This window comes from Mesoplodon bidens (assembly GCF_964165515.1).
Source record: "Mesoplodon bidens genome assembly, chromosome: 11".
NCBI lineage: Eukaryota > Metazoa > Chordata > Mammalia > Artiodactyla > Ziphiidae > Mesoplodon > Mesoplodon bidens.
In genome coordinates this window covers 5265984-5286651 of record NC_138167.1, presented here as the reverse complement: position 1 = coordinate 5286651, position 20668 = coordinate 5265984, and the positions used below count along the sequence as shown (strand labels likewise).

At 48.0% G+C, this 20668-nt stretch overlaps 1 protein-coding gene across 2 annotated transcripts in view; it reads left to right on the top strand.

Annotated features, from left to right (window-relative positions):
• The window catches only part of VWF (von Willebrand factor), a 134855-nt gene that overhangs the window by 1821 nt on the left and 112366 nt on the right, over nucleotides 1–20668 (top strand). For both annotated transcript variants that reach the window (XM_081248296.1, XM_081248297.1), the window contains exons 3-6: nucleotides 993–1157; nucleotides 9268–9370; nucleotides 9652–9860; nucleotides 17575–17696. In XM_081248296.1, the coding sequence (XP_081104422.1) occupies nucleotides 993–1157; nucleotides 9268–9370; nucleotides 9652–9860; nucleotides 17575–17696 (599 nt within the window). The remainder of the gene's footprint in view (nucleotides 1–992; nucleotides 1158–9267; nucleotides 9371–9651; nucleotides 9861–17574; nucleotides 17697–20668) is intronic.

The window sequence follows — 20668 nt, the reverse complement described above, 5'->3', positions numbered from 1 at the left end:
TCTCCTTCACTGTACAGCACTGCCCTGCTTCCCTCACTGAGAGGCTGAGTCTGTGCAAGGCAAGGGGGACCCTTTTCTGATCCTGAGTCTCCATTTAGATGACTAGGCCAGCAGCATCCAGCCTGCTGCTCACGGGTTAGTCTGGGGCAGAATGTACATTCGTCATACCCTCTGCATCTTTCTACTAGGTGTGTTCTGTGCCAGGGGATCCAGAAAACTTAGAGATGGACAGCTGTGGTTTCCACCTGCCAGCACACACACACACACACACACACACACAGTGTGAGAGTGGCAGGAGATAGCGTATGACCCTGCAGGAGTCAATACTTCACAGATTCTATGTGTCAGGCACACAGGTTGATCTGTTTAGAATTCAATATATTCAAGATATACCAGTAGATGAATGTAGAAGGATGCTCATTACAATCTATGTACAGATCAGAAAACTGGAAAATGCTAGAACCTGTACCAAATCCATTTAGATGCAAAAGATAATGCAGCCACCAAAAATGTTTTGGAAGTACGGCATGATAAATTCTTTACAATATATTGAGAAATAAACAGGTGATAAACAGTTTGCTCAGCATGCTGACAAATTTGCAAAAAATCTGTATATACACAGTAAAATAGAAATAAAAGATAAACGCTAAAACGTTAACTCTAGTTATTGCTGAATGTTGGTTACAGATGATTTTAATTTCTTTTTGTTATTCTTCCATAGTCTCCAAATTCTCTCTAATGAGCACGCAGTACATTTAAAAATCAGTGAATATATGTCATTAAAATGAATAGGTTTCCTGAAAAACAGTTCCTCCATTATTGCTGAGTCCTGGGTCATATTTTGGTGCTGAAAGCAACAGCTTTATTGTCACTGAGGATGGCAAGTTCTTCCCCGGGGCCTAATTTCTAACAGACGCAGCCTCGTTTCTACCAGGCTGCAGTGGTTTGGGCTGGTGGTGCCAGGTGTGCTCACGTGTGGCCTTTCCCTCCAGGGGCCCTTTGTGGAGAAGGCACTCTTGGCAGGTCGTCGATGGCCCGATGCAGCCTCTTCGGAGGTGACTCCATCAACACCTTTGATGAGAGCATGTACAGCTTTGAGGGAAGCTGTAGTTATCTCCTGGCGGGGGACTGCCAGACACACTCCTTCTCTCTCATAGGTGAGTCCGGGCCCTGGGATGAGGAACTCAGAGGTGGGTGGGGAGTGGGGACAGCATAGCTCAGCCCTGGCAGGTGAGGGCCTTGGGGATTGCGGGTTGGGATTTCCTACTCTTAGGACAGTGCCTGAGCGGAGAGCATGGTGGGGAACGGCCTCTCCACGACGTGGGGATTCCCTCGGCTTCTCCCTGGGCCTCTACCCGTGGGAGCCTCGTGGATGGAGAGAGTCTCCGTGCTTCTCCAGTGGTTGAGTCTGTTGCTCTGGGTCCAGGCAATGCTCTGGAAGCCCTGAAGCATCGAGAGAATTGATGACCCAGAAGGTGGTTTTTAATAGCAAAAGCCTGTAGAAAAGGGAAGGAAGGTTGCATGCTCTTGCTGGAATTCAGAGTATCAGCTGATGTTGAGCACCCCCTGTGTTCCTGGCAAAGTGCTGGTATCATGCCCGTGTTATCTCTGCCCCCGTGCAGCAGCTCTGCGATGTAGGGGCAGGTACCGTCACCCCCCTTCACACATGAAGAACTGAAGCCCAAGGCGGTTGCACGATCCTCCCAAGGGCTGACGGATAATAAAGGAAGAGCTTTGATCCTGGGCTTGTCAGGACGAAGGACCTTTCTTCTGTGTTAAGGAGAGAGGGCACTTTCCAAGGCTGGGAGTGGGGCTGGAGGCAGTGATGGAACACTGTGGTTTGGTGAACAGTTAACGAGATGTGTGTGGTGCATGAGTGAGGGATGCAGCAAAACCCAGCAAAGGCGGAGTCCTTAGCCTTGGCAGGGCGGGGCGTGTGGAGGGGGAGATGGCAACGGACAGACCTACACTGTTACAGCAGAATTTTTCGTGGCAAACAAGGAGAGTGAGGGAAACTTTACTCAGGAGGGACCAGTGCAATGGAGCTTTTGCAGTAGAGGAAAAAGATGGGCTCCACTCCAAATATAACACAGACGAGTGGGGATTTATAGTCAGGGAGCCGGGTGTGGGTTGCTGGTGGAAAACGACTAAGAGGAAACATCAGGGGTCAGGGGGCATTCTGGCTAAACCAACTTGACAGGATTCTAGCTGAAGGGAGGCCAGGGTGATACGATGTCCAGGGTGGGTTACAAGGAATATGATCAGATACTGAGGGTAGGGGATTTTCGCTAAACTGACCCAGCAGGATTCTTGCTAAAACTGGACTAAGCAGGCCAAGGACAGAGTCCATGGGGGCACCTAACCGAGGAGAGGGCTCAGAGGAGCCTGACTCAGGTTTGGTTACGGAGAATTGGTCAAGGAGAGCATCTTGGTCAACACCCAGACCCTCACATGAGATGCAGGCTATAGGGCTCTTGGGGTGTTACTGTTGGGGCCGTGCAGCCTAGTGGGGAGGTCCTTGTGCTGGGAGCCGTGGTTCCCTATTTCCAGCGTGCATGAGGCTCACCTGGAGGCTGGTTAAAACAGATTGCTGGGGTCCCCCATCCCTCCCACCCCACCCAAGGTTTCTAAGTCAGTGGGTCTGTAGTGGGGCCTGAAATGTTCATTCTTAACAAGTTCCCAGCTGCTGCTGCTGGTTTGGGGCCCCAAGTTTGAGAAGCACAGGCCTGGGGAATAGTGGAGTGCAAGACTGGGTCATGGGGGCAGGCTGATGGGGCCAGGTCCTGCTGTCTGCTGGGGGAGTTTGTTTCTTGATTCAGCAGGCAACGAGGGGCTAGCGTAGAGCCTCAGCAGAAGCTGGTTCTTTGCCAAGATGCTTCTGAAAGGGAGAGAAGCGGGATGCAGGGTGGCCTTGGCCGTGGTAACCAGGCGGGTGATGAAAAGGAACAGAGACATCCCTAGGGCATGATGAATTGAGGAAGTCATCCTGAACTCTGAACTCTGGGGACCCGTCTTGCTTCAGAGCAGCAATGGAGAGAAAAGGTATCCCCTCACCTTCCCTGGGGAGCTGAAGGCCCCAGGTCCTTCCTCCTCAGGTGGTCCCAATGTTTATTTCAGTGGATTCCTCCATCTTAAAAGTCACAGTGCATTTGTTCTGCTTGCTTTTTAAGAGTCCACATGTGAGATCGTACAGTATTTGTCTCTCTTTGTCTTATTTCACTTAGCACAACGCCTCCACGGTCCATCCACGTTGTCGCAGATGTACCGTGGGCACTTGGGGGCATGTCTATCAAAGTCAGGGTAACGCTGACCCCTGTTCCTCACATCCACGCGGGTCGGTGTCAGAAGTCCGGCCTCTCTGGCCATCCTTCTCTGGGTTTCGGGGACCAAGGAGGAATGGAAGGGCTCTCTAGGTCAGAGCATCTCTGTGGGACACCCCCTCAGCGTCCTCCTTTTCTTAAAACAATTTGCTCTTGTCAAGTGTCAGTTTTCTGGCAGGTAGTTGGCTTAAGTCAGGCTGTAGATCAATCCCATTTCAATGTAGATGGGTTTAATTCCCACCCAGAATTGAGCCTGCTAGCATCAGAGAGCATGGGCGGCTGCTTCTTCTGTTTTTAGGGGTGGGGGTGGGGTATTGGCAGGAGAGGGATAATCTGAGGAGCTGAGCCCGGCGGGGTGGGCTGGCACCGCTGCTCCGGGGGCCGGAGGTGCCAAGGGGCCCAGCACCCCTGGACGCTGCCGTTCCATCCTGCAGGCACGGCTGTGCCCTCCCACACGTCTCTGCTCTATTGTTCTGCTATGACATCCTGTTTCCTCGCTTCTAAATGGCAAATTCCCGTTCCTCTCCTGTGACCCTTGTTCACATCCTGGGTAAAGTGTTTGTGTCCGAGCATCAAGGGCCACCTGGTGCCAAGGCGAGGCCCCTTGCCCTGATGTTGGCTCCCGGTCCGGCAGGCTCCATCCAGGGTCCCAGGTCAAGGCTCCTAGCCAGACAGCACGGGGACCCGGGAGGGACCTCAGGAGTTCTGGTGGCCCCTGAGCCACCCTGCAGGATGTGGCTCCCAAAGCAGCCCCGAGAGAGCCACGGACAACCGGCAAGGTTCTGCGTGAGCTCCCCAGCATGAGCCTCTGCCTCCCCGTCAGTATGTGGCCAGGTCACACCAGATCGCCGTTGTGCAGCTTTTGGACGATGATCACCTGCATCAGAATCACAGGAGTGGCCCTGATGTGGGCTCTGCCCGTGTTAGCGGTGTAAACCAATAGTTCTCAACCAGGGTGACTTTTTTTCCTCCAGAGGACATTTGGTTGTGTCTAGAGACATTTTAGATGGTCACAACTTGGGGGGTGGGGTGGAGGCTAGTGTCATCTGATAGGTAGAAGCCAGGGGTACTGCTAATTATCCTATGTGCACAGAGTGGCCACCTCAACAAGGAAGTATCTGGCCCAAAGAAGTATCTTGCTGGGCAAAAATGTTCTTTTTTAAAATTTTATTTTTTATTGAAGTATAGTTAAATTACAGTGTTGTGTTAATTACTGCTGTTCAGCAAATTGACTGTTATATATTCTTTTCCATTATAGTTTATCACAGTGCATTGCATATAGTTCCGTGTGCTCTACAGTATAGGACCTTGTTGTTTAGCCACTCTCTATTTAATAGTTTGCACCTACTAACCCCAAACTCCCAATCTTTCCCTCCCCTGACCTCGGCCACCACAAGTCTGTTCTCTATTTCTGGGAGTCTGTTTCTATTTCTTAGGTAGGTTCATTTGTGTTGTATTTTAGATTCCACGTATAAGCGATATTGTATGGTATTTGTCTTTCTCTTTCTGACTTACTTCGCTTAGTAGGATAATCTCTAGGTCCATCCATGTTGCTGCAAATGGCATTATTTTATTCTTTTTTGATGGCTGAGTAATATTCCATTATATATATGTGCCACATATTCTTTATCCCTTCATCTGTCGGTGGACATTTAGGTTGCTTCCATGTCTTGGCTATTGTGAATAGTGCTGGTATGAATATAGGGGTGCATGTATCTTTCTGAATGATAGTTTTGTCTGGATATATGTGAGCAAAAACGTTTCAAAGCCACTTGTTTAGATGGCCTCCAAGCTCCTTCATGCTGCCACGGTTTGCTTTTCTGAAGTCTCCTTCCAAACCTCCCCTTGCTGCCCCTGCCTTGGGTGTGGAATTCCGCAGGGTCCTGCAGGTCTGTCCTCACCGAGGGTCCCAATCCCAGCACCTCTACCCCCACCTCCACCAACGGGCCGCTGCCGTACGCAGTGCTGGGCTCTGGGTGCCCCTGGAAGGCTCCTCAGCTTCCAGATGCCATCGCCCCTGGGGCCACGCAGAGCCCACCCTTCAAATGCTTAAACCAGCCCCCGGTCCGAGTCCCAGTCCCGTCATCACTCACCAGCTGTGTGATGATGGGCAGGTGACACCGAGTGTCAGCTGCCTGGTGGACCCAGGTCCCACGGGCTGTGGAGTCAGGCTGTATCACCTTTTACCTGGAAAAGATGGGAGCTCCCATGCACCCCAACAGTGGGAGGCTCGGGGCTCTGTCACGTTCTCCTGGTGCCCTTTTGATTGACTTCCTGCTGGAGTCTTGGCTGGCCCAGCCTTCAGGCCCTTCCTTCATTGTGGCAGTGACCTCTCGCCTTCCCCACGGCACCTGTTCAGCCCTGCTTCCCATGGAACAAGTGACTGTTGAGGTGATCTTACATCCTTGAAAGCCTTGAAAGCAGCTTCAGGATGGTGGCTCACGCCAAGCTGCCTGATTGCAGGCAGTGTTCCCCACCCACTCTCCAGCAAACACCCCCCCACACCTCCTGCCCCTCCCCTGGCTGGCTGCCTAGCTCTCTCAGGCACCCTTCTGAATCCCCACGATGGGGAGGGAGCATCTTTGAGGAGAGGTGCCCAGGGTTCCTCTCCTGTTCCCAGGAGGGAGATACCTCTAGCTCAAGGTGATGTACTGGCTGAGTTACCTAGTGAAGCAGGTGCAGAACCCTCCAGCCCTCTTGAGACTGGGGATGGATAGGAATTGTACTGGTGAGGAGGAGAGGGGCTCTGTGGCCGGGAGGAGACCCCAACCTCTTGTGCTCATTGTACCTCTGCCAGCAGGCAGGTGGTGAATGGGGCTCCCTCCAGGCTGGGGTGTGGTGGTCAGGGTGAGCCCCGGCAGAGGCCGGGAAGGGATTCAGTCTTTGGCCCACTGTGAATGTCGAGGGGCCGGGAAGGCTCCTGGGAGGGACCGCAAACTGAAGGCTGTTGCCGGGCTCTCCCACTTGTTTGCATTTTCCAGCATTTTATTATGGAAAATTTCAAACATACGGAAAAGTTGAAAGAATAGGACAACGAACACCCCTATACCCACCACTCAGACTCTGCCATTAACATTTGAGTTTATTTGTCCTATCACTTATCTTTGTTTTTCTTCAGCTAATTTCTTGCTGTCAGAAAGTCTGTTCAACTTTTGAAAGATTTGCTTGCTACACAAACTGTTGGAAGTGAAAATGCAGTTTGGACAAGACTCCTCAGTGGGACAGGAGAAAACCCTTCCCCGTGGTTGGCATCTCCTTTAACCCCTGCCAGCGTTGGTCTGGAGCCCAGCAGATTGTGGCCTGTGGGCTGTGGGTGGTCTGTGGGCCTTTCCTGGTGGCCCCTGAGCTACTAACAGTATATCATTCAAGACTCTATTCTTAGAATGGGCTTGTTAGTTACATGCCACGGCCCTCACTGAAATCTTACCAGAAACAAGTCTATTTTCTGGCTCATTCTGGTTGGTTCTGGGTGTGTGTGTGTGTGTGTGTGTGTGTGTGTGTACCAGGTGTCTCTGTCCTCCAGCAGCCTGGGTCCAGCACAAGCCCTGGTTGGAGGACGCCTCCTTCCAGACCTCTGCTGGGCTGTCCTGAGACCACCCTTCTTAGCTCGCTTTATCAGTGGCCCCAGCCGTGGCAGCTGCACGTCACGTCGACAGACCTTCCAAGCCTCCTGCACTTGGTTCCATGGACATTCTTGCCTTCTCTCTCTTTTTTTTTTAATTTATTAAATTTACTTTTGGCTGTGTTGGGTCTTCGTTGCAGTGCGCGGGCTTCTCATTGCGGTGGCTTCTCTTGTTGCGGAGCACGGGCTCTAGGTGCATGGGCCTCAGTAGTTGTGGCTCGCAGGCTCTAGAGTGCAGTCTCAGTAGTTGTGGAGCACGGGCTTAGTTGCTCCGCGGCATGTGGGATCCTCCCGGACCAGGGTTCGAACCCGTGTCCCCTGCCTTGGCAGACGGATTCTCAACCACTGCACCACCCCTTGCCTTCTCTTTTGCTGAGGAGCTGGAGCTACAGTCCCCTGACCCTTCCAGGAGCAGGCACATGTCCTCATTTCCAAGCTTAACCTTTCCACCTGGGTCCCCGTCCCATTTCTACAGGAGCATGAAGGCGTGGCACCCCCAACTTTGACCCCTGTTTCTCCAGCATCTTCCACCTCTATCTTCACCGGCTGCCCTCATCTTCCCTATTTCCATCAACTTCTCAGTCTCAAAGGCTTGAGACGCAGACCACACTGTTCCTTCTGGATCCTTCATCTCCTGTGGCCACTCAGTTATCTTTGAAAACCAATAGCCTAGCACAGGAACCTGTTCTCCGGACAAGCAGTGGGGTTGTTAGGTCTTCATTAAGCTGCAAAAATGTCTCTTCCTGTTTTCCCGCTTTCATGTCAACCGCCGTCACCCTTGCCTCTGCATTTGCCCCTCACAACGGCAACGTCAGAGACCATTTGATCACGTGTTTGGCTATTCAGACATCTCTAATGGCAACATCTGTGTCCTTAGTAAGTTCGCCGCATGGAGTGAGGCTTTTTTTTTTTTTTTTTTTTGGTTGCTGTACGTGGGCCTCTCATTGTTGTGGCCTCTCCCGTTGCGGAGCACAGGCTCCGGACGCGCAGGCTCAGCGGCCATGGCTCACGGGCCCAGCTGCTCCGCAGCATGTAGGATCTTCCCGGACTGGGGCATGAACCCGTGTCCCCTGCATTGGCAGGCGGACTCCCAACCACTGCACCACCAGGGAAGCCCTGGAGTGAGGCATTTTACCTTGGTATCTCTAAACCTCTCCCAGAGAAGCAAATTCCGTACAGTGAAGAGAGACGCACAAATCTCCATTTTATTTATTCTTTTTGAAGTTTTACCAAAGTATAGTTGATTTACAATGTTGTGTTAACTTCTGCTGTATAGCCAATTGACTCAGTTATAGATGTATATGTATTCCTTTTCATATTCTTTTCCATTACGGTTTATCATAGGATATTGAATATAGTTCCCTGTGCTCTATAGTAGGACCTTGCTATTTATCCATTCTATATATACCAGTTTGCATCTGCTAATCCGAAACTTCTAATCCTTCCTTCCCTCCCTCCCCCCGGCAACCACAAGTCTGTTCTCTATGTCTGTGAGTCTGTTTCTGTTTCGTAGATAGGCTCATTTGTGTCACATTTTAGATTCCACGTGTAAGTGATATCATATGGTATTTGTCTTTCTCTTTCTTACTTCGCTTAGTAGGATAATCTCTAGGTCCATCCATGTTGCTGCAAATGGCATGATTTTGCTCTTTTTTATGGCTGAGTTGTATTTCATTGTGTATATATATACCATTCATCTGTTGATGGACATTTAGGTTGCTTCCATATCTTGGCTATTGTGAATAGTGCCGTAATGAACATACGGGTGCATGTATCTTTTTGAATTATAGTTTCGTCTGGTTATATGCTCAGGAGTGGGATCACTGGATCATATGGCAACTCTATTTTTAGTTTTTTGAGGAACCTCGTACTGTTTTCCACAGTGGCTGAAGCACTTTGCATTCCCACCACCAGTGTAGGAGGGTTCCCTTTCTAAGAGAACATTTTAAATAACACATCCCAGAGTTCCTGTCCCCAATAACCACATTGTGGCTTTGATTCACTGCCTTAGAAAGCATTCGACTCATGCTTATTTTATCTTTATACTTCGATTGTAAACTCCCAGAAGGAAGGGGTCAGAATTTTACATTTCTCTTTTGAGAAATATAAGAGACTACTAGAGGGCTATGTATCAAGAAGGCACTCAATAAATATTTTTAGATGAATGGAAAGATGAGTGCACCAATGAGATTTCTGGGAAATTTTTGTTGCCCATTTGTTAAATCTTTGGGGGGAGTTTTCCACTGAGATAAGATTATAAATAAATGTATTCACTTTTTTGGGTAATAATTGCTACCCAGTTTAAATAATTCTTTTCTCTTTCAGGGGACTTCCAAGATGGCAAGAGAGTGAGCCTCTCCGTGTATCTTGGGGAATTTTTCGATATCCACGTGTTTGTCAATGGTACTGTGCTGCAGGGGGACCAGAGGTAAGTCGGAGCCCAGAAAGTTCAAATTAGAAGGGGCCCTGATAATTCCCCTGTACTCCCCCATCGTCTTTCGGATGAAGCAGCAGGGCCCAGAGAGAGGAAGTAGATGTGCCCAGAGGAAGTGAGCAGGGTGTGCGAGAGTGGGGTGTCCCAACGCTTGGACTAGGCACACAGCCTCTGCCCCTTGGTCTGAACCCTGCAGCATGGTCGGGTTGAAGGGTGGAGGGACATCCGGAAAATGGACGAGAAGGCCACTTCCTGAGTTCCTCCTGTCCCTCCAGGGTCTCCATGCCCTATGCCTCCAAAGGGCTGTACCTAGAAACTGAGGCTGGGTACTACAAGCTGTCCAGCGAGGCCTACGGCTTTGTGGCCAGGCTTGATGGCAGCGGCAACTTTCAAGTCCTGCTGTCAGACAGACACTTCAACAAGACCTGTGGGCTGTGCGGCAACTTTAACATCTTTGCTGAAGATGACTTCCGGACTCAAGAAGGTAGGCTTTTCTGGCACGCCGTTTCCTGAACGCTTGGCTGTGCTGTTCTGCTCACCAGTCTTCACTATGACTCTTCCCCTGGCGTTCCAGCCTCCCCAAGTCCTCAGCTCAACTTATCCCGCCAACCTTATCTCTTAGCGTTCTACTTCGCTGCCTAGACCCCCCGTCAAACCAGATCTTGGGGGCTCCTCGGACCCGACGAATTCCCCACATGGCAGATGGTTGATAAATGCTGGATGGTTTGAATTCCCCACGTGGCAGATGGTTGATACATGCTGGATGGTTTGAACAGATCCTCCTGAGCCACTGTGTTGGAACTTTGAGGATGAAATCTATAAAGGGTGGTCCTGGGACTTCCCTGGTGGTCCAGTGGTTAGGACAACATGCTTCCACGGCAGGGGGCCTGGGTTCGATCGTTGGGGAACTAAGATCCTGCAAGCCACGCAGTGTGGCCAAAAAAAAAGGGTGTCCTCTACACTGTCCAAAAAGGCTAGTTTATGTGGGTGTGCGTGCATGTGTATGTTCACAAGCAACAGGAAGTAATAGACAATGCGAAAACCACTGCTAATCTTCTTTCTTCTTCTGATAATTTCAATTACATAAACATTTAAGTAGGGATGTTCTTTTGCAAAAGCTGAACATTTGTGTATAAGTTCTCCTTCTTTTTTACGGTTAAGGGGTAAGTGTGTAGAGAAACAGTTGATTATTCCTTTCATTGGACTGGAAAATAGTAAGATCATTTGTTTCTGTCTTCTCCAGCCCTGATTTCTTAAACTTTTTATTGTTCAGTATGTACATTTGAGGCTATCAACTTTCCTTAAATACTGCCTTAGCTGTATCACACCAACTTTGATAGGTACATATTTTCATTTTCATTGAGTTCTATGAATTTTCTATTTCCATTTTGAGTTTTATCTCAACCTATTAAATGTGCTTAAAATTTTTACATGTTCAGAATTTTAAAAGCTATCTTTTGCAACTAAATTGATTTCTGATTTAAATTAGAAATTTGGGGAGATTTATCTGTGGCCTAGTACATGATCTTTTGTTATTGTTCTATGTATGCTCCAACAGAATGTTTTCTTATTTATTTATTTATTTACTCTCAGTGGAATCTATGGTACAAGATGTTTATTAGAGATCAACATCGAAAGGAAGGAGAGGAAGGAGAGCTGAGTAGAGGGAGAGCTCTAGAGCAAGGACTGCCCCTCAGAATGTTCCATACCAGGCTAAGATGTCTGGGCCCCATTCGCTCACTGCATATGGACTGCCTCTAGAAGGGTATGACATCAGGAGGTAGTTCTCTGTAGCTGAGACAGACTCTGAAGAGCAAATCAAGTCCTGCGTGAAAGGGATCTGGGTAGTGCACCTCTGTTTCTACCTCAGATGGGTTGCAAGATTTTTGGCCAAATGTGTGAAGCAGGGCCTCATCCAGCTAAGATTACTGGTAATTGAAGTAGCCAACTCTTAGTTCTTTGCCACCAGTATCAGCATTATAAAGCCATTTCTCTGTCATTACAAATATAAAACAGTTTTCAGTGGTAAAAAGATAATGAATTATGGTCCTATCACATTGGTTATATGGGTGTAAAAACCTGGGCTGGACAACAATGTCATAAATACATTTGCTTTTGGAATTAAGTGTTGGATATATTTTACATCTGAAGAAAAAGAAGAAAATAAATTGAAATATAAGACAAGAAAAAAATTATCTCAGAATGCAAATTGGTTCTTTATTTTAAAGTTTATTTTATCTGATATGAGTATTGCTACTCCAGCTTTCTTTTGATTTCCATTTGCATGAAATATCTTCTTCCATGCCCTCATTTTCAGTCTGTATGTGTCCCTAGGACTGAAGTGGGTCTCTTGTAGACAGCATATATATGGGCCTTGTTTTTGTATCCATTCAGTGAGCCTGTGTCTTTTGGTTGGAGCATTTAATCCATTCACATTTAAGGTAATTATCAATATGTGTGTTCCTATTACCATTATCTTAATTGTTTTGGGTTTGTTTTTGTAGATCCTTTTCTTCTCTTGTGTTTCCCACTTAGAGAAGTTCCTTTAGCATTTGTTGTAGAGCCGGTTTGGTGGTGCTGAATTCTCTTAGCTTTTGCTTGTCTGTAAAGCTTTTGATTTCTCTGTCGAATCTGAATGAGATCCTTGCTGGGTAGAGTAATCTCGGTTGTAGGTTCTTCCCTTTCATCACTTTAAATATATCTTGCCACTTCCTTCTGGCTTGCAGAGTTTCTGCTGAGAAATGAGCTGTTAACCTTATATGGGAGTTCCCTTGTATGTTATTTGTTGTTTTTCCCTTTCTGCTTTTAATAATTTTTCTTTGTCTTTAATTTTTGTCAATTTGATTACTATGTGTCTCAGCGTGTTTCTCCTTGGGTTTATCCTGCCCGGGACTCTGTGCTTCCTGGACTTGGGTGGCTATTTCCTTTTCCATGTTAGGGAAGTTTTTGACTATAATCTCTCCAAATATTTCTTGGGTCCTTTCTCTCTCTCTTCTTCTTCTGGGACCCCTATAATGTGAATGTTGGTGTGTTTAATGTTGTCCCAGAGGTCTCTTAGGCTGTCTTCATGTCTTTTCATTCTTTTTTTTTTTTTATTCTGTTCCACAGCAGTGAATGCCACCATTCTGTCTTCCAGGTCACTTATCTGTTCTTCTGCCTCAGTTATTCTGCTATTGATTCCTTCTAGTGTATTTTTCATTTCAGTTATGGTATTGTTCATCTCTGTTTGTTTGTCCTTTAATTCTTCTAGGTGTTTGTTCTTTAATTCTTCTAGGTCTTTGTTAAACATTTCTTGCATCTTCTCAGTCTTTGCCTCCATTCTTTTTCCGAGGTCCTGGATCATCTTCACTATCATTACTCTGAATTCTTTTTCTGGAAGGTGACTTATCTCCATTGCATTTAGTTGTTTTTTGGGGGTTTTACCTTGTTCCTTCATCTGGTACATAGCCCTCTGCCTTTTCATCTTGTCTGTCTTTCTGTGAATGTGGTTTTCATTCCACAGGCTGCAGGGTTGTAGTTCTTGCTTCTGCTGTCTGCCTTCTGGTGGATGAGGCTATCTAAGAGGCTTGTAAGAATGTTTCCTGATTGGTGCCAGATTCTGTATCTTTTTGTTGAACTACCTTTGTTAATTGTGTTATTCAAGTCTACTATTTTTTTTACTACTTTTTGTCTGCTTCATCTACCCATTACTATATGAATAATGCCCTCACTGTCCCCCCACCTTGTTTCAATAACTACTAAATTTGGCATTATTATCATAGTTTTACATAATTGGTGCTTCTTTGGCTATGCCTTCATGTTTAACAGGTTCTTTGCTCATAATTTCTCCTTTTATGTTACTATTTTTTGTAGGTTCAATTTCTATTTTTAAAAAAAACATCCCTTAGTAGTTCCTCACTCAGAGTCTGGTAGTGATAACTGAAACAAACACTCCTTCATTCTTATATGATATGTTAGCTAGGTATAGAATTCTAGGACATTGGTTATTTCTAACAGTGCTTTGAGGATGCTGTTCCATTGTTGCTGTCAAGAAGTATGTTGTCAGTCTAATTGTCATTTCTTCACAGATAATGTATCTTTTAGCTTTGTGTATGAGTCATCTCATTGCTTTTGGTATTCTGAAATCTCACTGTGCTATTTCTATGTGTGGGTTTTATTTTTATTATCTTGCTTGAGACTTTTTGTGACTCATGAATCTGATGATCCCTACCTTTTATCAGAAATAGGAAAATTTCAGTCATTATCTCTCTTCTGTTAGACATATGTTGGATATTTTTATTCCACTCTATTTTCCCTCTTTACCATACTTCCACTTTTCTATCTCTTTATCCCTCTTTGTTGCTTGAGTGGTATGGTCATGCTGGCTGGTGAGAACCAGTCGTGTGCATCTTTCCCAGCTCCATTTTCAATAATGTCATGTTGGTAGCTTGAAACTGGCCATGGTGGGAGTATTTACACCATGGAAACAAGCAAATCAGGGCTTTGCTTTCCCCCCAGAGAGCTGGCTTATCAGCACATCACTATTTAGATCTATCTTCTAGTTCACTAATTCTCTCTCAACTCTAATTGACAGATGATGTCTAATCCATCAATTGACTTTTCTTTTCTATTTCATTGACTATATTTGTAATTTTAGAAGGTAAATCAGGCACTTTATCAACTCTATTATTTTTCTTATTGTCTTGTTCTTTTATCAAGTTTTGATTTCTTCTTTATAACAGCAATTTAAAATATATTTCTTTTATAACCTCTGTACAAAAACTTTATTATCTGAAGTTTTTAGAGCTTGAATCATGTTATCTTTATGTCTGCTGGGTCTTGCTTGAAGTAGATTGTTATCTGTGTTACATAATTTTGGATTGTAAGCTCATCTTTAGAAGGGTTTTATGCTAATTTTTAATATGGAGTTACTGAATCTCACAAGAAGTATAAATTGGAATCTCAATGCTAAATGAGGGCTTTCCTATCACTAGAAATTCTCAGAGGAGACTTTTCCCCTCCTATTCAGAGTCCAGACCAAGGAAATAAACTTCCTTATTATTTTCCTACATCTCAGAGTGAATTTTTTTCTTGTTAGCTTTCTCACAGAGTGGGTAGTCCTTCAAGACTGCCAGGTTCACAAAGGGGTCTAAGCCCATCTCCCTACATCATGCAGACCCAAGACTCATTTCCATCAATTTCCAAGGAGCTGTTAAAACCCAAGCACATTAGTTGGCAAAACTGCCACCCCCACTGTAATACCCTGTAGTCAGAACATCAAGTCATATTTGCCAGTTCTATTCTTAAACTTTCTTTCCTTGCTTTTAAACTTTCTTCCCTTCCCTTCCTCCTTTCCTTCTTCTCCTTCTTTTTTGTCCCTTGTCATTCCCTCTACTTTTTAAAATGGGATTAAACACAGATTCAACAGGATATTTGTCCTTTGCAGTGGCAGAGTTTTCAGATTTTTCTAATGTGCTGTATTGCCAGAAATGGAAGTCCCAGCCCTAAGATATCTTTTTCTCCAGGTTTTAAGATCTAAAAAACTAAAAATGGTTTGGGATTAACAGATACACACTACTGTGTAGAAAATAAACAACAAGGACCTACAGTATAGCACAGGTTATATTCAATATCTTGTAACAACCTACAATGGAAAAGAATCTGAAAAAGAGTATATATGCATATGTATAACTGAATCACTTTGTTGTACACCTGAAACGTTGCAAATCAACTATACTTGAATTAAAAAATACTAACTAAAAATGGGACCTATGTTACTAGGGAGAAGGTGGTGCATGTTGGCAAAAAGTCAGGGCTCTGGTGATATTTTGGAAATCACTCAGAGGACTGTGGGTTTATTTTTTTTTTGGTTGGCAAAGACTCGACAGTTAACCCTGCTTCCTGACATCATGGGAGCCTGCCCAGCTGGTTTTAACTCTGGCTCTCAGAGATTTTTCTATAAACGAGATGATTTGTAATTCCATCTATCAGGCATCCTTATGTCTCATTTCAGATTTAGCCCATAGGGTTTCACTTCCTAAAAGGTCAGGAAAGGATCTAGAGGTCCTCTAGTCTAACCCATCATTTTACATATGAGGAATCAGGCTCAGGAGATTATGGGATCAGCCCAAGATCACACAGGGCGATCGAAGGAGAACTGAGACCAGACCAGGGGTCTTGATTCTCTCTCGGGCTTTCCCCACATAGCACAAAGCCTCTTCTCCGCCTCTTCCTTGAGATGGTATATTAGAAGGTGGGCAAGCCTGTGTGGCGTGGTGACTAAGAACCCAGAGAATGCCTGTCATAATGCCTGGCACATAGTAGAAACTTCACAGATTTAAGTGCCCTTCCCTTTGGCTTCTCCATGTATTAGTTTCCTGCAGCTGTCAGCAAATTACTGCAAGCTTGATGGCTTAAGACAACAGAAATTTATTCTCTCACAATTCTAGAAGGCCAGAAGTCCAAAACCAAGTTGATGACAGGACTACACTTCCTCCAGGGGCTCTGGGGAGAATCTGTGCCTTGCCTCTTCCAGCCACTGCCAGCCATACTTGACCTGTGGCTGCATCATTTCAATCTCTGCCTTGGTCTGCACATTGCCTGCTCTGTGTGTGTCTCTGTCTGATCTCCCTCTGCCCCTCTCTTTTTTTTTTTGTGGTATGCGGGCCTCTCACTGTTGTGCCCTCTCCCGTTGCCGAGCACAGGCTCTGGACGCGCAGGCTCAGCGGCCATGGCTCACGGGCCCAGCTACTCCGTGGCATGTGGGATCTTCCCGGACCGGGGCACGAACCCGTGTCCCTTGCATCTGCAGGCGGACTCTCAACCATTGCGCCACCAGGGAAGCCCTCTCTTTTTTTATAAAGATTTTTTTTTTTTGATGTGGACCATTTTTAAAGTCTTTATTGAATTTGTTACAATATTGCTTCTGTTTTATGTTTTTGTTTGTTTGCTTGCTTTTTTGGGGCACGAGGCATGTGGGATCTTAGCGCCCTGACCAGGGATCGAACCCGCACCCCCTGCAATGGAAAGCAAAGTCTTAACCTCTGGACCGCCAGGGAAGTCCCTACCCCTCTCTTAAAAGGACGTATGTGATTGCATTTAAGGCTCACTCAGTGAACCCAGGATAAGCTCTTCCTCTCACAATCCTTTATTCAATCACATCTTTTGCCGTAAAATATTCACAGGTTCTGCGAACTAGGAAGTGGCCATATCTTTGGGGGCCATTTTTTTCTGCTCACCACACCCAGAGGCCAACTCACTATACTTCCAAGTCCTGCTTTTCTTTTTCTGGGGATAGTTTATTTTCTATTTCCAAGTGCGTGATCTGATCTTGAAGCATGCTTCGCTCTTCCAGATCTGGCTATGCAGAGGCACTGCTTGCCTTGCTGCTCCACTGAGCCCCTTTGCAATGAAGGTGCAGCAGTTCTATTTGGCACTGACTTGGTACCAGGTACCATGCAGGCCCGGAAGGCCCTCACAGTCTCTTGTGGGTCGCTGATAGGAGTGTGTTTGCTCTGAGTACCAGGGCACAGATGCTCTGCGAGCACCAGGGATGCAGTGATGGGGATGCTTAGGTTCATGGCACATCCTTACCTTCATTCTGCAAACATATGTTGAGTGTCCACCATCCAGCAGATAAGAGTTTAGAGATAAGAGCCACAGCCTGTGCCCTGAATTAAGGAGCTCACAGTTGAATGGGGGGTGAATATAAGTAAAAAGGACACTAACACAAAGGATGATGAGAGCCTTGATAGAGCGATGGCCAGGGTGCTGAGGGAGCACAGAGAGGGGCACCCAACCAGACGGGGGAGGGAGACAGGGAGTCGAGCTAATTCAGAAGGGCCTCCTGGAGGAAGTGGTTCCGGGGCTGCATCTCAAAGAATAAATTGAGAGAGTCGGGGTAATAAGGGGGTGGAGAACATTCCGCACAGAAGGAGGAAAGGGAGCAAAGTCCTGAGAAGCGAGAGTGGGTGGACTGTTCCCCGTCGCCTTTGCTGGCGTCTTCCTCACTGTGCCCATCCATCCAGCCGCCCCCCACCAGACGCTGGCTGAACCCGGGTGCCCGTGCCCTGTGGTGTTAATGCCGGGGTGCTCCTGCCACAGATGCCTATGTTTTAATCTAAAGAAAGTTGATTCAGGTGACAACAGGCCTAGAGTTCTCACTCAGAACTCCCGGCTCTCACGACCGTGACTTCACCCTCCTGAAACTTTCTCCACAGGGACCTTGACCTCGGACCCCTACGACTTTGCCAACTCCTGGGCCCTGAGCAGTGGGCAACAGCGGTGCCAGCGGGCGTCCCCTCCCAACAGCTTGTGCAATATCTCCTCTGAGCTGCAGAAGGTGGGTCCACCCAGGCTTGATGTGGGCTGGGGGCGGGTGCGGGGTTTCTGGAGTCAAGAGGCAGAATGATATGCAGTCCCAGGTCCTCCATCCAGGGGAGGAGTGAGTCCCTCTGGCTGCTCCATGTCCCACGGGCCCCTTTCCTCCCGAAAACCAGCTGGGGCTAGAGTCGCGTAGACGCTAATCCTAATACTGTCCTGGGCCTGGAGCTCTAAAGATGGGCCTGGTCGAATGAGTTGGTACCGTGAGTGACTATACTTTTCTGTTTTACGTTCCAACGCCCTCTCAGCCCCAGATATCACCATCATCACCTGCCACCTGTCTGAAATTCTGTGGTAGAAAACCATTCCTTTTTAAGGGCCCAATAAGTGGTTGTTATAAAGCACAAGTATGGGGCCAGGCCCCAAGGTCTCACCAGCACATCAGCAGGAAGGGGGTTACCTCCTGGTGGGGAGGGAAGAAAGCTGGGGGGAGGGAGGAAGGTGGGGGAGGGAGGGGCAAGTCCTGATGTCCCCAGCTTGGATGTTGTAATAGTTTCCTGAGGCTGGAGTAGCAAATTATCTCAAACCCAGTGGCTTACAGCAACAGGAATGTATTCTCACGGGTCTGGGGGCCAGAAGTCTGAATTTGGTTTCAAGGTGTCTGCAGGGTGGGCTCCCTCCAGAGGCTCTAGGAGAGAGTCCCCCCTGCTTCTTCCAGCTCCTGGGGACTGTGCGGTTCCTTGGCTTGTGGCTGCCTCCGCCACTCGCTGCCTCTGGGGTCTCATGCCTCCTGTGTGTGTGCTTCTGTCTGGAGACAGAGCGGATGGGGGCTTCTCCCGCCCCTCCCCACATGGCCCTATTTCTCCCTGTACTTCGCAGCTCTTTTCCCTTCAGGGTTATCCTTTATGATCGCACTTGGAGAGGAGGGGGTCTGGGCGGGAGGGAGTGGGCGGGACTGCACGCTGTCTCCTCCTTTTGCGGGTGGAGATGGCCTCTGTGCTTCTGTGTGGGGTGTTGGGAGGACGATGCTTTAGGTGGGGAAAGACCTCCCTCGATGGACGACCTCCCTCTCCCCCTTTGGGGCCAGGCCTCCTGGGCTGAGAGAGGAGAGAGCGGCATGGCCCCAGATGCAGCTGGGCTCTCGTCAGCACATGGATGCCCTGTCCAGGCTGCACTCAGAGACTCACCGTCTGGGGAACGGGTTCCTTGGAGGTGATGTGAGTCAGGTTCCCTGGAAGCAGAGGTTTGTGGGCAGCGAGTGACCAGGGAGGCTCTCAGGGAGTGAGCGAGACGGGGCTGGTCAGGGGGAGAAGCTGAATGCCACGTAGTTACGACCGAGGCCTCGGCTGGTCCTTCAAGGAGCTCTGAAAGCTGTGCTGGCCCATGGGGCAGGGAGGCCCACACCGACCAGTCGGTCATTGGATGTAGGCTGCCTCTGGGCAAGGAGACGGGGCGGCTCCCTTGGGCTGAGGGCAATGCCTGCGGAGTGACTCGGCTGTGAGTCCCCACCAGCCAACACCCTCAGCTCCCGGTGGGTGAGTCCTTCTGCTCTGACACCCAACCCCTGGTCTACATGGGGGGCGTATACCGCACCCAACATCCCCCGCAGAGCCAGCTACTTGACAGCATCGCCTCCCTACCATCCACCCCCCCGAGCGACCATGCTGCTCCAACCCACAGCCGTGGGGGGGGGCGGCCCCTGCTTATCCCCGGGACTGTCGCCATGACGGGACTTGACCGGCCACATAAGCCCCTCGCCTGGGCCTGTGCGGATCTGCAGGGCGAGGAGGAAACCAGAGCTGGCGCTGGCGCTGGGGGTTAAGGAGCTGCCCCGAGTCACCAGCTAGCATTGCGGAGTCAGGACTCACACGCTGCCCGCCCGCCCCCATCCCGCCTCTGCTGTCTGCCTGCACCGTCTCAGGCTGCCCAGGTGAATTCCACCCTTGTGTTTTCCTTCAGGAGCTGGGCTCCCTGAATCTTGAGGTTCCTTTCAGCTCTGAAATTCTTTGTGTGTGTCTCTGGATTGGACTAAAGAGATGGTTGATAATACGTCTCACTAAATATTCAATGGATGGATGGATGCAAATTGGGTGGTGTAATTTATCTAGGGATTGGGACACCCCCATGATCACAACCCCGAATCCTTCATTTGTAAGACCAAATCGGCATGTAAGTAGAGAAACTCCAGCCCTCTCCTACTCCAGTAGCTAAATAAAACACACAGCCACCTGCACACGCACACACCTACCTTAGCGTGAGAGAGCTTCAGTGTTAGTTGCCCAGTCTTTCTATTTTCATGGAACAATTTGATCTTCTGAACCAAGGAGTACGTCAGCACCAGGAAAATGCTCTGGGCTCTGCTTGATCCAGCTGCCTGGACCGTAAACACAATTTCCAGTTTATCAACAAGTACATTCCTAACGCCTCTTTTTCTTGGGTTTCCAGTGTTTCAGTGGTGCTAGGTTTTCCAGCTGGTCCGGAAACATCTCTGTCACCTGGAGCGTAGCCCAGTACTGGCAACTGTCAGAGGCAGACCAAGTTCTAACCGCGGGGGGAGGGTGTTATCCTGGGGAAGGGGGGTAGTTTCCTCTTCTTTCCAGGAAAACTTTGAAGTAGCAGCCGCTTGTCCTTGTAGATCCTTAGTGTTTCCCGTCCCTGGGCCACTTTGTAACTCTGCTTTGTGACTCTGCCCGGCTTTGTAACTCTGGGCAAGATGCTTGCCTTCTCCAAGCCTCAGTTTCCACATATGTAACATAGGCACAGGACCAGTGCCTGCTCCACGAGGCCGTCTAAGGATAAGGGAACACGTGTGGAGTGCTTAGCCCAGCGGGGCTCCATTGTATGAGCTGTTACTGTTATTATTATTCCTTTTGTGTCTGTGTTTGCCCCTGGAGTGGCCGTGCTTTGCGAGTGGGAGTGGGAGAAGCAGGCCAAACACAGACAATACTTGAAGTGTAAGCTCACAACTCATTCTTTCTCTCCTCCCCTCCT